At 49.6% G+C, this 15,147-nt stretch overlaps 5 protein-coding genes across 10 annotated transcripts; 3 read left to right on the top strand and 2 right to left on the bottom strand.

Annotated features, from left to right (window-relative positions):
* The first annotated feature begins 167 nt into the window (after nt 1-167).
* LOC118508494 (elongin-B) lies at nt 168-2,332 on the top strand. The gene is made up of 3 exons (XM_036048327.1): nt 168-327; nt 489-747; nt 1,229-2,332. Exons 2-3 carry the CDS (start codon nt 745-747, stop codon nt 1,577-1,579), a joined length of 354 nt encoding a protein of 117 aa, XP_035904220.1. The 5' UTR covers nt 168-327; nt 489-744; the 3' UTR covers nt 1,580-2,332.
* Nucleotides 1,602-3,683, bottom strand: LOC118508493 (esterase AGAP003155). The gene is made up of 2 exons (XM_036048326.1): nt 2,683-3,683; nt 1,602-2,618 (listed from the first exon to the last, which is right to left on the bottom strand). The coding sequence occupies exons 1-2, from the start codon at nt 3,209-3,211 to the stop codon at nt 2,371-2,373; spliced, it is 777 nt and encodes a 258-aa protein (XP_035904219.1). The 5' UTR covers nt 3,212-3,683; the 3' UTR covers nt 1,602-2,370.
* Nucleotides 3,360-6,940, top strand: LOC118508488 (isoleucine--tRNA ligase, mitochondrial). The gene is made up of 4 exons (XM_036048306.1): nt 3,360-3,620; nt 3,719-6,026; nt 6,097-6,565; nt 6,700-6,940. The coding sequence occupies exons 1-3, from the start codon at nt 3,438-3,440 to the stop codon at nt 6,513-6,515; spliced, it is 2,910 nt and encodes a 969-aa protein (XP_035904199.1). The 5' UTR covers nt 3,360-3,437; the 3' UTR covers nt 6,516-6,565; nt 6,700-6,940.
* Nucleotides 6,577-10,614, bottom strand: LOC118508490 (DNA polymerase iota). Its single transcript, XM_036048308.1, has one exon. The coding sequence runs from the start codon at nt 9,368-9,370 to the stop codon at nt 7,181-7,183; it is 2,190 nt and encodes a 729-aa protein (XP_035904201.1). The 5' UTR covers nt 9,371-10,614; the 3' UTR covers nt 6,577-7,180.
* A 177-nt stretch (nt 10,615-10,791) lies between these two features.
* Nucleotides 10,792-15,147, top strand: LOC118508492 (nucleolysin TIAR). Of its 6 annotated transcripts, none has more exons than XM_036048319.1 (5): nt 10,792-11,015; nt 11,632-13,062; nt 13,170-13,729; nt 13,806-13,905; nt 14,071-15,147. In XM_036048319.1, exons 2-5 carry the CDS (start codon nt 12,510-12,512, stop codon nt 14,232-14,234), a joined length of 1,377 nt encoding a protein of 458 aa, XP_035904212.1. In that variant the 5' UTR covers nt 10,792-11,015; nt 11,632-12,509; the 3' UTR covers nt 14,235-15,147. The 6 variants fall into 6 exon arrangements, with proteins under 6 accessions (XP_035904212.1, XP_035904213.1, XP_035904216.1 ...); XM_036048320.1 differs by having other exon boundaries at nt 10,793-11,015; nt 11,650-13,062; XM_036048323.1 differs by lacking the exon at nt 10,792-11,015 and adding an exon at nt 11,033-11,229 and having other exon boundaries at nt 11,650-13,062.

Genomic DNA, 15,147 nt, shown 5'->3' with positions numbered 1-15,147 from the left:
TATTCGTAAATCATTCATTCTTAAAATATGTTTTCCGAAGAAAAAAAGTTCTTGCGAAAAAATGAACGAGTAGAACGATTTATACATAATTTCCCATAATGATATTGATTGATGTTTTATCCTTAAAAAACCAATTCAAACCATGATCCTTCAGTGCAAAATGAATAAAAGGAATTTGGTCGATACGAAGCTCGAGCGTAGCCTGTACTTTCGTTTGTGATTGTCACTGTGTGTCAAAGTGACAATAGGTGGCAGAGTGAGATCGGGTGAGAGAGAGGAAAGAAAAATAAAAGAAGCACCAGCGACGATTCAGTCGGAGCGAAGCAGGTAAATTATATCTATTTTCTACAGGTTTACGCCGGAAATTGTGGCAAAAGTAACCGAATACAAACTGCGGTTCAGCTAGCTTAACTTTACACCCGTAGCTCCCGCGCGTTTCGTTCATCTGCCGAATGATGATTATTCATATCTGTGACGTTTGGTTTCAGGATCGATTTTTTTGTTGGGCGCTAATCAGTAAACCGTAGCTGCAGCCGCCACCAGTGAATCTACAGCACCGGAGGTAAAGCAAGGTGGAAGCGGACGACGAAAACAATTCTTGGCAAATTCATACGGCTACGCAAACATCCCCAAAGGGAACTCTGGGAAGCGAAAGTTGCCCGGTCGCATCGAAGGACCTAGCGTGCGAGAAAGAGACGTCGAAGGATCAGCGCAGCAGCAGCAGTAGTGAATTGCTTTGACAAAATGGTAAGTGTCATCAGTGGACAGCGTTTGTAAAATTTGACTATTCACGCTGCTGCCTATTGAAGCGCTGGCAGATGTTCAGGAAATTTGCTTGTGCAAAGTTTATGCCTGTACACTTTGGCTAAATGCATCGAATAGACAATCATTAGACACGGTTACGAGGCTCCCTTCCAGCTTAAAAGTTTCGATACTGATAAGATCGCGTAAGCGGCGAACGCATGATGTGCGGCAACTCGTTGAACTTTGGCCGATTCGTTCGTCACCGGTTTCTATCGCAAAGCATTGTATATGTATACCGGCGCCATGCCATCCGTGTAAGGTTTCCTCTTCCCCCCTCCCCTAACGTGCACACACACACACACACACACACAACACTACCGGCAAACCCCTGTTGCTTATCGTAAAATGTTCGCCGAGCGAGATCTTTGATTAAGCGTATTATGCCATTAGTAAGGAAAGCCTTTCGATTTTTTCCCCCCTCCAGGACGTGTTTATGATGATCCGGCGGAAGAAGACAACGATTTTCACCGATGCCAAAGAGACGACGCCGGTGTACGAGCTGAAGAAAATGATTGAAGGAATACTCAAAGTGCCTCCCCGTGATCAGCGACTATACAACAAAGACAACATGCTAATGGACGACGATAAAACGCTGCAGGATTGCGGGATCACAGTAGTCACAGCGAAAGCGCAATGTCCCGCCCAGCTCGGTTTAGCAGTACGCGAAAACGGCGATTTTGAATCGCTCGAGCTGACGCCCTACTCGTTGCCCCCAGACCTGCCGGATGTGATGAAAAACCAGGACACCGCAAATGGCCAAGATCAACTCGCCTAAGAGGCCAAAGCTAGCAATTGGGTTTTTTTTTATTTCGTTCATTATTACTGTGTCTTTCTCTCTTTCCTTGCGCACACTACTTGCTAACCCGAAGCGTCCACTTTGTGTCCGTCATACCGCGCCTGCAACCGATGTGAACCACGCAGAAACGCTCTTACTATCATTTTAACACACATTTACGTTCACTTTCTTTACTTACACAACTGGATAGCTCAGTGGCATCCACACCCGTTCATTTTCCTGCAAAAGCTCATTAAATTTACGAACTACACTTTACCACATTTTGTGTGAAAACCATGTCCAGCTCTACAAGGCGGCGAATATCATACTCTGCATCTTGCAGCTACCCAATTTTCTCTGGTGTGATATTGGACTTTAAACACCGGACGCCGGACGTTTTGTAGCCTCCCACGGTGTGTCCTTATCTCAGAAAGAGAAAACAAAATACATATAATACACTGTCTGTTGTTAACCGCACGCACTTCTGAATTCTTTAATGATCTATTGCCACCGTTAAGGCGTCGATACTATGACAATTGAAGTGTAAACCTTTTTTTTTTTCGAGCGGACTCTGGGATGCTGCTGAGATGCCTACACGTACCATACACAGGGATAGCATATATATATATACATTTCACCTTTTGCTTCCTCTTTGGGTAATTTTATTCGTATGGTTTTGAGTAATTAAATTATGGAAAGGAAATGAAGAAGTTAGGGAGAAATCTATAGAACTTACTGGAGTCAAACTTTTAACTCGTGGCTTGGTGGTCTTTTTTTTCTTCTTTTAAATATTAATCGGAATCCGAATCGCTTTCCCTGTGCTCGCGCAGTGTCTCCAGTTCTGCCGGTTCTTCAATGTGAAAACTGTTCGCTTCCGTTGCGTTCGCCAGTTCTTTGGCTTCCAAGTACTGTTGCAGTTGGTCGCGGAAAAACTCTACATACGTTTCCTTCAGTGACGCTTGCGCCGGGAAGTAGTGGCCTCCCGCATGGGTTACGATTTCGGGATCGAGAAAAGTTTCCGACAGCGCCTCACTCATATCTAGCAAAGAGAGGCAAACGAGATGTTAAGCAACTGGCAATTAGTGTGACCCCAGCGCACTTACCTTTCGTAATAATTTCATCCGTCTCACCGAAAATGTGAAGCGACGGCAGCTCTATCTTGTTTTCGTAATAGTTTACGTGCACCAAGCTTCCCGAACGGAAGCCGGACGCAAGCACGGCAAACTGGGGCTTCATAGTCGTCATCCCCCGTGCACTCAAATCGCACAGCAACCCGACAAAGCAGGCGCCCTGCGAAAAGCCCAACAATCCGTGGCAGCCTTCGGTTTGCCAGGTTTTCTCCACAAGCCGCAAACTTTCGTTGAACCCGTACGCCGGACCACCCTGGTTAGTGCCCTTAAATGTGCGATCCTCCTTGTTGAACCACCAGCTTCGTTGGTTCGGATCGGGCTCGCCGCCGGCCTCGAGCGGTGCTGCGGTGTGTGGCGCCGAAACAAACACAAACTCGACATACTTGTTCACGAACTTGCGGAACGATCCGAGCTTGGCTTTAAACGTATCTGCATTCTGTCGATAGCCGTGAAGCGCGAGCACCTTCAGCTTACCGTCACCGCCTTCGGACTCTTTCGGCATTCTTAGTCGCCTGAACCAGCTGTGTTGCCGTGTACACCGAATGCAGCCAATGTTTTGATTTCGAAGCCGACACTGCACGGCCGATCCGGTTTGACAGATGCACCTAATGACATTAGAAGTTCGGGGCCGAACCAAGGTGTATGTATTTAGATATATCCAAATACCTTGGGCCGAATCACCCCTACCGTATCGCAGCGCATCGTCGGGTGCATATTAGCCTAGTAAAATGTTATTGACCAGGTACGAAGGATGGGCTTTCCGATTGCGGGACGCAAAACGGTATTTCAGTACGAAAAGTGTCCCGAAAGCTGAGATCAAATACACCAGCACTATAAATTTACCGAAAACAAAGTTTCCGGCCCGTTTGAGCGTGGAAAAGCGAACCGAGGTGGAGGACCAACTGCGCAAGGTAGCTTGATTATGTTAACATAGCAACAATGTGATATGCACGAAAGATGATGAAAGAATGCGCAGTATGTACTGATTGGTTGGGGGTTTTCATTTTAGAACTGTTTGAATCAGCTGTACAGCTGGAACCGAAATGCTCTGCCCGCAGCGAATGAATTTGTGCTACACGATGGACCACCGTACGCCAACGGCGATCTGCACATGGGACATGCGGTGAACAAAATCTTGAAGGATCTCATACTGAAGCACAAAATGATAAGCGGTACACGGGTGCATTACGTGCCTGGTTGGGATTGTCACGGATTGCCGATAGAATTGAAGGCACTGGAAGCGTTCAATCGCCGAAAGCACCATGCGCCGGGTGAAACGCTCCAAACGGCACCGGAAATCCGCAACACTGCCCGCCGGTTTGCGCTGGAAACAATCGCAAAGCAGAAGAGTGGATTCGAATACTGGGGAGTGACGGGTGCCTGGAACGACGACGACCAGGGATACTATCGGTCGTTGGATCCTTCGTACATCGGTGCACAGCTGCGGCTGTTCAGTGAGCTGTACGAGCGAAAGCTTATCTATCGCGACCTAAAACCCGTCTACTGGTCGCCCTCCTCACAGTCGGCTTTGGCGGAGGCAGAGCTAGAGTACGACGAGGCATATCAAAGCCCCTCGCTGTATTTGAAGGTAGCGTTAGAAAACCGTGGCACCAGCTGCCCTGCCATAGACCAGCGCCAGCTGACGGACGAACAGGTGTTTGCCGTAATATGGACAACCACTCCCTGGACCTTGCCCGCCAATCAGGCCATATGCTACAATCCCACGCTGGAATACAGCATCGTGCAATCATCAGCCTCCGGTGAGCTGCTGCTGGTGGGAAAGGAGCTCGTAGACTATTTGGCAGCACAGCTGGAAACGTCGCTTACGGTGCTTCAAACCATACCCGGTACAGAGTTGGGCACCTTAAAATACCATCATCCCTTGGACCGGAGCAAACTGTTGCCCTTTCTACCAGCATCGCATGTGAAAGCGGAGAAGGGAACTGGTCTGGTACACACTGCTCCAGCCCACGGACCGGAAGATTTTCTCGTTTGCTTGGAGCGTAAAATATCGGTCGAGAATCTTATCGACGAGCGTGGGCTGTACAATGAGCGCGCGCCATCGTTTCTCGCCGGCAAGTATGCACTAACCGAGGGCAACACGCTGGTAACGGAAGCGCTGAAAGATTCCGTGCTGAAGCTGTGCACCATCGTACACTCGTACCCTATCGATTGGCGAACCAAGCGGCCGGTGATGCTGCGTGCCAGCGACCAGTGGTTCATCGATACGAACCGCCTCAAGGAGCGGGCTTTGGAGGAGATGCAGATGGTCGAAATCTATCCACACGCATCGTCGGAGGTAAGCAAGAAGGTGCTCGAAGCACAGCTCAGGAAACGACCGTACTGGTGCATTTCGCGACAGCGCGCCTGGGGTGTGCCGATCCCAGTGCTGTACGACACCGTGACAAAGGAACCGATCGTTAGCCGAGCGTTGCTTGCTGTCATCGAAGATCGGCTCAAGCGCGAGTCTACAATCGATTTCTGGTGGACGGCTTCGGTGGAGGAGTTGGTGCCGGCGGAACTGGTGCACCGGCTCGGCACCAGCTACGGCAGGCTGGAGAAAGGGAAGGACATACTTGATATATGGTTCGATTCGGGCGTATCGTGGCTGTCGGTGTTGGGTTACGATCGTGTCGCGGATCTGTATCTCGAGGGTGTGGACCAGTTCACCGGCTGGTTTCAATCGTCACTGCTTACCAGCGTGGCCGCCCGCGACAAGGCACCGTACAAAGCGATTTTTGTGCACGGATTCGCTGTTGATGAGAATGGGCTGAAAATGTCCAAATCCCTGGGGAATGTGATTTGTCCCAAGCAGATTGCAAAGCAGTACGGTTGCGATGCACTACGATGGTGGGTTTGTGCGCACGCCACGCAGCACACATCCATCCCCGTTAGCCACAAGCTGCTCGGGTCATCGGCCGAAAACGTCCAGAAGCTGCGAGCGATTTTGAAATTCTTGCTCGGAGTAGTAGCACCGGATGGTAGCAGGACTAGGGCACGACCGAACGTCGACATACAGCCCGATCGGCTACACCACATCGACCGGTACTACCTGCAGCAATTGGAAGCTTTCCACCAGACCGTGTTCTCGCTGTACGACTCGTACCAGCATAGCAAGGCGACAGCGGCAATACTCAACTTCTGCCAATCGACACTGTCCGGGCTGTATCTGCATGTGATCAAGGATCGGTTGTACTGTGGCACAGGCGACGAGCACAGCAATCTGAAAGCGATTCTCGACGCTACCTACCGGACAGTGTCGAAAGTGCTGTGGCCAATCGTTCCATTCCTGGTAGAAGAAAGCTGGAAGTACTATGGTAAGGGATAAACACGGAGCACGGTAGTAGGCTGTGAAGCGAATTTTAAACTTCGGTTTTCTTTCTACAGAGGCCGATCATTTCTACAAATCAAACCACCAGCACCAGCCGAATGCTACGCTCCGTGCTGCCCCGCAATCGGTGCACGCTGTTGAGTGTGCCCTCGAGCTGCGCCATGCCGTTTATCAGCAGGCACAGCTAAACGTGAACACCTGGCTGCTCGAAGTGGCAGTCGAGTGTAGCGATAGTGATCTTGCCCTCCTGACGATGCTGCATCCTAGCTTGCACGTACCGGAACGCTCGACTGAGCTCTGCGAATTGTTACAGGTCGGATCTGTGGCTCTGCTGAAACCATCGTCAAGTGAAAATCGGTTTACCGTAAGGGTGAAAAAATCCGACCGGCCGCTGTGCCAGCGTTGTCGCCGGTATCTAGTGTCGGAACAGGATCCAATCTGTCCGCGGTGCAACACTGTGCTAAGCCAACGGTGAGAAATCAAATAGAGCTTTTCGGATGGGAAAAAACAATTAACAAATCAGCGGTAAGTTTTGTTTAACAAATTTTTATATCGTTGTTTCTCTCTCTCTCTCTCTCTCTTTTGTTTTACTACTAAACTGTTTGATTCTTCTCTTCCCGTTTCTCTCCCTACTGCTCCGGCGGGAATGGTTTATGTAGATGAATGATGCGCGAAACCAGAGAAACCACTATTGAGGAAGGTAGTAAGTATATGTACAAATACACTGTTGAGCAATAGAGCAATAATGAATCATTTAGCAATTAAATGTGGTTCTGTTGATCGGACAAAAGAAGACAAAAAGTGTGTGGAAAGACGAACAAAACTCAATAGTAAAAAAAAAAAACACAAAACATCTTTCAAATACTTAAAAAATACACCACACAAAACAAAAACACGAAATTACGAAACTAACAACCAATTCTTCTCACTATATACGTTCGGAGGAGCTAAAAGGTAGCGTTCCGGTGCGGTTTACAAGGGAATAGAGAGCGCAATCATGCCCAAAAATCAACTGCACCATCTAGACGATAAAACCATCCGTGACCTCTGGGTACTCCGTGGTGTGTGCGACAACCGCGGATGACGCAACACGACATATACGCTAAAAACGCGACCGGATGATACGAGATAACGACGATGCTACGTGTTTTTAACGAAGTAGCGATGCAACGTATTTTTAGAGCTACCCTTACCGGCCGGTGTGGCAGCATTTGCTGTTGGGGTACTGTTACTATTACTGCTACTGCTACTGCTAGTGGTGGAATTGGAATTGTTGTGAGTACTGTTTGGGCTCGCACCGCCCGGACCTTGGTTTACTTTAACGACGCCCACCATCCCTGTACTTCCGCCGGCCACAGTACCCCCATTCGCCCGGCTCCAGTTGCAGAGCAGCTCCTGCTGAACGTCAGCGGGCAGTGCATGGAACACTTCCGGGTCTACGTTAGGCGGCAGCAGATTTGTACTTTTACTGTGACTTTTATTCACCGTGTGGTCCCTCTCTGCTCCAGCGCGATCTCTGCAAGGAACGTCGTTCGGTGCCGGTGAAACACTGACCTCCATTTTGCTGCACACGGCCGTTGAGCGGCACGGGAGTGGCTCGGATGTTGCGGTTGCACGCTCGCGGAAGAACGATGACAGCTTGGATGGTCCACTCGGGGTGGTGGAAATGTCCATCGCCGGTGGATGGTCCTGATCGTACTCTTTGGAATTCAATCGTAGATCGGCTACCCGCAGCTTGCTGAGCGTGGTTTCGTCCGGTTCACTGTTCCCGTATCGTCCCTGTTCCTGGGCACCCGCGGCGTGACGATGCGTCGGAAATAGGATGCGGCGTGATTTTTTGGGCGACGGTTCGGCGTCAGATTCTGACCCGGACAGGGACGCGATCGAGCCCGCATCCGATGAACAGCACGGTTCGCAATCCATCGCCGACAGGGACGATTTGTTCGAGCAAAAGCTGAGTTCGCTGAGCGTGATAGACTCGTTGCTCAGGTTCGTTATCGACTGGACCTCAATGTCGGACTTTTTGATGAGAAAGTTGGCGATGGATTTGCTGCCGATGCGTCGCTCTTGAAATTTGAAAAACGACAGCCCGAGCAGCGTTATGTTGAACGGTTGGCGCAGATCGACCATGCGCTCGAACACCTTCATGACGATGGCGAGAATCTTATCCTGGGCGCCGTCCGCCAGCAGGAGCCGCCCGTTCACATGCCGAAACATGGACGGAAGCAGCTTGTCCTGCTTTGATTCGCGATGGGTGGTGCGCTTCGCCAGATCGTACTTGCGCACGGTAACCTTGATAGCGATCGGCACTCGACCATCGTCGGCAATGTTTTTCACCAGCCGCACGAGCAGATGGCGGAACTTTTCTTCCGCATCCGCGCGCACCGAGATGGACGGACAGGAATCTTCCAGCCCGACGGATTTCGGCTTGCCCGTCTGCCTTACGGCGCTATCGTCTCGCCCAAAGGCAAGTTGCTTCAATCGTACGGCCTGTTCGTAGCCAAGGTGTTTCGTGAGCCTGTCCAGCTCAACGTACTGTAGGTCGGTTACGGTGCTAACGTTGCAGCAGTCGGCTAACGTTTGTGCCGTTTTCTCCCCTATCCCGGTGAGGCTGCGTACCGAACCGAGCGATGCCACGAACGAGCTTCCGTGCGTGGGAAGCAACACCGTCTGCTTGTTCTGCTTGTTTACCGCACCGACCAGTTTCGCTAGCAACTTGTTATGTGCAATGCCAGCACAGCATCGCAATCCGAGCTCCTTAAATATGCTGTCCCGTATATCTTTCGCTAAGTGGGTGGCCAAAATCAGTCTTCGATCACAACCGCAGGAGCAACATCGGCGAAAAATATCCCGATCCGTTTCGGACACATTCCTATCCGGCGGTGGATGGATGAGTCCCTCGACGTTGTTCACTTGTGCCAGGTCACCAGTAGCTTCCAGCTGTTCGAGCCGCTCCGCTATAAGTTCGGTCACATCCAGATAGTTCTCGTCCAGCCCAAGCTTTTCGACGTGCGGGGTAAACCGATGCATGATTTCGTTTATCCGTACCGACATTTCTTTGTACTTGGTAATGTCTTCTCCATTGATAAGCACCAGCTCGGGGCATATGGCAAGTGCTTCCTTCACAGGCTGCAGCTTCTGGATGCCCTGCTGGCGTGCGATATAGTTCGAAGTAACTACGCAAAACCGTTGCTTTACCGCAAATGGCTTATCCTTGAGGGCAGGATTCAGTACCTCCTCCACCTGAGCGTAGTAATAATCCATATCGATGTGAATGATGACCCGCGGATGTACCTGCTCGTCGTCGTCCGTTTCCTTCGGCCCATCCATACTGATGCCAGCAGCAGCCCCCGCTACGGTGTGCTCTCTAAAATTCTGCTCCAACGATTCCTTCCTTCACTGTGTCTTTCCCTTTTCCGGATGCCAGGATCAATGACGATGGTCGTGATTGTGGCCGTATGACGGCAATGGTTTGGAGCGTCAGCAGCAGCAGCCATAGGCAGAAGCGACGGGTAGGTACAGCGACCGCTTTCCCGATCGATGGAGTAGGTCGCCAGCTGGTGAAGGGCTTTGTTGCAGTACGCGAAGCTTATTGTTCCATCCAAACAATCGCCTGCGCCAATACGGCTTCGGTATTCGGCAGGCATACAGTTTAGCACAGCAGTTGCAAATACATGTTTACGTTGTTCTAAATCGTGCGAACCAGAAACGAGTCCGCGCTTACGCTTTCGCCTCACCAGATCACCATTTGTTTACGATTCACACACACACATCAATTCTGCGGGTCCTGAGTTAACAACTACACCGTTTGTTTTTTGGACCGTCCTTTCTCGCGTTTCGGGGAAAGTTATGCACTAGCGGAGATACGCGACGGACAAACTGGTAACTTTCTTTTTGCTATTTGTCAACCAAACACAAAAACAGATTCTTGATACACACCATAAACATCGACTTTCTCAAGCCTGTGTTCTGGCATAATTTGGGGCACAGTCGAAGTACACACGTTTCGGGCTTGTTGAGATTGCTGCAGGCCCTTTGCACATATTATTTCGGCTGTACAAGCAGTGTAAACAATCCGGATGCTGTGAGCAGCTGTTTTTTATCGAGATTGAACGATGACGATGACCGACTTCATTATATGCATAAAACGTTTCACTAAACGTTTGTTGCAGACGATATGGCTTTCTCGTTCGTACTGTATTGTTTTCTCGTACTTTCTAGTCATCTAACGTCTGATTGACAGTTCGGTTTGTGTGTGCATCGTTCTCTCTTCTCACGAAGTGGGATCCGTCATCACAAGCGTTTCTGATGCGATCAGGCCATAGGTTTGTTTTAAAGGATAAAAATCTCTTCATTTATCATGCGACCTCCATTATTATCGATCAAAACAGCGGCTCTATACAGCGGTCCATAAAGCTCTGATACGTTGATTCAATACATTGAGTGGACTAAGGTGGACAAAATGAGAAGTAACGTTTGCCCAGTGTGCGTTTGTTCAAACCGACTGCGTTTATAGGTGGTTCGTTATTGCTTCAATATTTGTTTGTTTTATATCAGTTTGGCTTCTACAATGCATGTATGGTTTGTTAAAGCAAAAATAACATTAAAGCAATAATTTCAGCACGATAATTGACCAAATAAAGTGTGTTTTTTTGAGTTCCACAAGAATCTTGCCGATATGATGCGTTGTGGATACCTTTTTCACAGGGCAAAACATGACTGCCAACATTAGCGCACACAACTGAAACTCACCAAGAAGCGAAGCAGAGCGAAGAAAGAAGATTGGGAGAAAACGAGAACGGACCGTCCGGTTAGAGTGAATATATCATTTTATCCGCTGTACCGCAAAAAAAGGCTGTGTTTTTGGCCACGGGCAAGTGAAGTTCAGCCGCTGACGAAGTACCTAACAACGGCGTACGGAATCGCTCGTTCCTCGGAACCGGGCTTGGAGCTGCATCGAATTACTTTGGCGGTGGTACGTGTTTGTTCTTTGCTGTGGTGGAAAAAGAAAGGGACCGATGGTGATGGTGTTGGTAGTGGTGGTTGGTCAATGTAGTAGCTGCAGCTGAACCGGGCGATATAGCCTAGCCAAACGCTGCCGTTGGATTCGCTGCTCCCGCGAACGAATACACAGATCCTTGCAAGATGAGTATTTTGTGAGGATTTGCACTTCGTCAATAATGAGAACGGTAGGAGCGTTTGATAAAAATTTTGTTTCATACTGATCGCTTTGTAGCAAGTGATGCAGATTTGATTGGAGGTGAAAATAGGGAGCATTCGGGGCTTTGTGCTCAACAGAGTGTGCGATGGTGTGTGGTTGGTAGTGGTGGTAGTGTTATGTTGTTTGAGCGAGAGCCGCGCTGAAGAGTGCGGTGCAGATTGGATGTTGAAGGTAAAAGCTTTTACGGTGGTGTGTGTGAGAGGTAGGAGAAAAGCGGAAGACAGAAAGTGGTAAAGAATGGCGAAAGTGGCGTATACAACAGTTCAGTATGCATGTGTGAGATTTCTGTGGAAGAGGTGACAATCACGGTGATACGAATTTTGATGGCGTTAAAAACTTTTTGTTTTTTTTTTTTATTTAATTATTTCAGATGTTCTTATCGTTCTAGGGATGTGCAGGAAAGTGAGTTCGGTATAAAGTTTTGAGTGTTGGAATAGTTTCCGGTGATATTTACGCACCGTTCTAGATGAATCAGTGGTGTGTTTGCTGATATAGGAGACACGATAGTGGTGCCGCTGTTGTGCTGAAGGTGCGTGTGCGCTCATGTAGTGTATGATAATAGACGAACAGTAGTCATTCGAACGGGAACAGTGAGTGCGGGCATACAGAAAGGGCACACTTCCGCGATACCAGTCTAACAACGCACGGTGTGGTCTGACCGGCAAAAGCAAGCGTAAGTTGTCAAAAAACGGAACTAAACGCTATGCAGCTCGGTGGTTGCTGCTAGAGAGAAGAAACCCCCCCAAAAGAGACAACACCAAGCACGAGAAAATAGCGCGATAGCAAAAGTTCCGCTTTTGTAATACCATACACAGGTCTCTCCCGACGCTCTCATCTCGATAGATTTAGTAGTCGGCATCGCAGCACCCAGTAAAATTGGTCAAAACCGTAGCCACAAAAAAGCGCGCTTGCTCGCATGCACGTCAACGAATGCGCGCGTGAGTGTGTGCGTGCATAAGTGCTTGGAAGGAGCACTGAGGAAGTGTGTAGGATTTTGCTGGCATAGTGGTAGTCGTCGTCGTTCAGCAGCACACTACTACGGTAAAAACAGCTTTTGCTTCACTTGACGTTGGTGGAGCAACTGGCCGGGCAAAAGAGCGATTTAGGGACAAAAAACCTTCCACTGCTGTTCACAAAAAATTGTCCCCAGTACAACGGACACTGTGAACGCGGCTGTTGGTTCACAGGTTAACAACTTGCACAGAGATCAAAGTTGGCTGTGTTGACGGTGGATAGAAACCTAGCAAAATGACAGACGATTCGTATCCCAAGACGCTTTACGTGGGCAGCCTCGACACAACGGTAACGGAGGAGCTGCTATGCACCCTGTTCAGCCAGATGGGTACAGTGAAGAGCTGCAAAATTATACGCGAAGGAACCATCGATCCTTTCGCTTTCATCGAGTATGATAATCATCAGTCGGCCCAGACAGCGTTGGCGGCGATGAACAAGCGAATGTTTCTGAAGAAGGAAATCAGGGTGAACTGGGCAACGAGCGCGGGAAATCAGCCGAAAACGGACACGAGCCAGCATCACCACATCTTCGTGGGTGATCTCAGCCCGGAAATTGACACCGAAACGCTGCGGGAAGCGTTCGCGCCTTTTGGCGAAATTTCCAATTGCCGCATAGTGCGTGATCCCCAAACGCTCAAATCGAGGGGTTACGCGTTCGTATCGTTTGTGAAGAAGGCCGAGGCAGAGAATGCGATCACTACGATGAACGGACAATGGCTTGGATCGCGGTCCATCCGAACGAACTGGTCGACTCGGAAGCCACCGGCACCTAGAGAAAACTCTAAAGGTAATACACGTTTCTAATGGAATCAGCATTTGATATCCGCTTAAGTTATTTAAAAACAGGCAAATTTGATTAATACCCTTATCGTTGTTTTGTTTGCGTTCATCCAGGAATAAAAAGTGGTAAAACGCCCGGCTTTGAGGAAATCTTCAACAATACCAGCCCTACCAATACGACTGTCTACTGTGGCGGATTCCCGCCAAACGCGATCACGGACGAACTGATACAGAAACACTTCGCACAGTTTGGACACATAAATGACACTCGAGTGTTCAAAGACAAGGGTTACGCGTTCATCCGGTTTGCGAGCAAGGAGTCGGCGGCACGCGCCATCGAAGGTACGCATAACAGCGAGGTACAAGGACATCCGGTAAAATGTTACTGGGGCAAGGAGAATGGAGGGGACGTGAATAGCAATGGCATGAACGCATCCGCGATTGCAGCGGCGGCCGCCGCCTCCGGCATGATCGGCATGAATATGAATGGCATCGTTAGCCAAATGCAGCCCATGCAACCCAACGCGGCGGCTGCTGCTGCTGCGGCTGCCGCTGTCGCTCAGCAGCACAGTGCCAATCCGCAGCTCACGCAGGCTACGGCAGCAGCGGCTGCAGCCGGTGCACAGTATCCTTACTCAGCAGCAGCTTACGGTCAAATGGCGTACTGGTTTCCGGTAAGTTGAATGTAGCTGGAACAATGATATCATTCGAATTGTTACTCACACTTTCACTGCTCGGTTGCCAATTTAGGGAGGATACCCACAGATACAGACACAATACATGCAGCAAGGGTATTACACTTACCCAACCGCCTACGCTCCTGCAGCTCCACAGCAAACTGGCACAGCAGGTTAGTAAGAAATGCAATGCGTATTAGTAATAGTATTCTTGGTCAAATTGTGACCATTCAACAAGTAGATTTGACTAACAAGGAGTTTATTTTCGCTGTAACATCATGCAGCACCTCATAGTAGAAAGCATGATTAATTTCTTCTCAATTTTCCTTTACTTGCAGGCTACCGTATGATGCAACCGAACATGGCAGCAGGCTGGGGCATGCAAACGGTTCCGACGGTAGCAACGAATGGTGCGGCGGCGGCAGCGGCGGCAGCAGCGGCTGCAGCATCATCACAGCAACCCGTGATGTATGCAACGATGCCGCAGTTCCAAACGCAATGAGAACTATTGAAAAATTACTCTACCAGCAACGACATCAGCACCGGCATAAAACCAAGCGCCCACAATTCCAAGAACCACGCTAGTATCAGTAATATGAAGAATTTTAACAACAGTCTCCTAAACATTGTCTCACCGCCGCCTGCAGCAATGACCAGCAATAACAAGAACAACTTTTGCTTGCTGCCAAACCTGCCAGTTCCTTCTGTCGCGTCCGGATCTTTGCTACCTTCAAACACAATCGACAGCCTGTCCGTATCGTCTGCTGCCGCCACCAACAGTGTGGGATCCATACTGCTCGGTAACACTAGTTCCACGCAAAACACCTCGACTGTTGCGGCCATGGTAGCCGCTTTTAACAATAAGGGAATACACCGACAGCCGTCAGCAACGGTGGTTTCGTCGTCCCAGCTGATGGTGGCCCATTCGAATGGAGTAAGCGATGGAGGAGGTGGCGCTCTGCTTTTAGGTGGCGGCCATCCTCATCAACGTCTTCCACTCAATCCGTCGACATATGCGTCGCAACAGTCTTCTACTCACCATATGACAACGGCAAACGCGATTGCGGTGGCTATCGCTGCCGCGGCGGCGGCGGCAACTGCTGCCCAACAGCAGCAGCAGCAGTACCCATATCGTCAACAACATCACCACTACCAGCCGTCGACAGCGAGCGCCGCCCCATCTATGGCGACCGCATTCCTGCCAATGAACGCCTTTAGGAGTAAAAAAGCACTAGCGAGCAAAATGCAGACAACCGTCGCTGAGAGTGTAGTTCCATCCGCCGCGAAGCAATCACCGGCAGCAGTGAGAAGTTGTACGGTGACGACCGTCGAAGCGTGCACTACTGCCGCCACGAGCAGCATTCCATCGGCTTACGTTCCTGCCGGTGATGGCGGCACGGATACGACCGTGTGCA

Source organism: Anopheles stephensi, chromosome 2 (assembly GCF_013141755.1).
Source record: "Anopheles stephensi strain Indian chromosome 2, UCI_ANSTEP_V1.0, whole genome shotgun sequence".
In the NCBI taxonomy this organism is placed as follows: Eukaryota; Metazoa; Arthropoda; class Insecta; order Diptera; family Culicidae; genus Anopheles; species Anopheles stephensi.
Note: the sequence above shows the minus strand (reverse complement) of the source record. Positions and strands in the feature narration are given on the sequence as shown.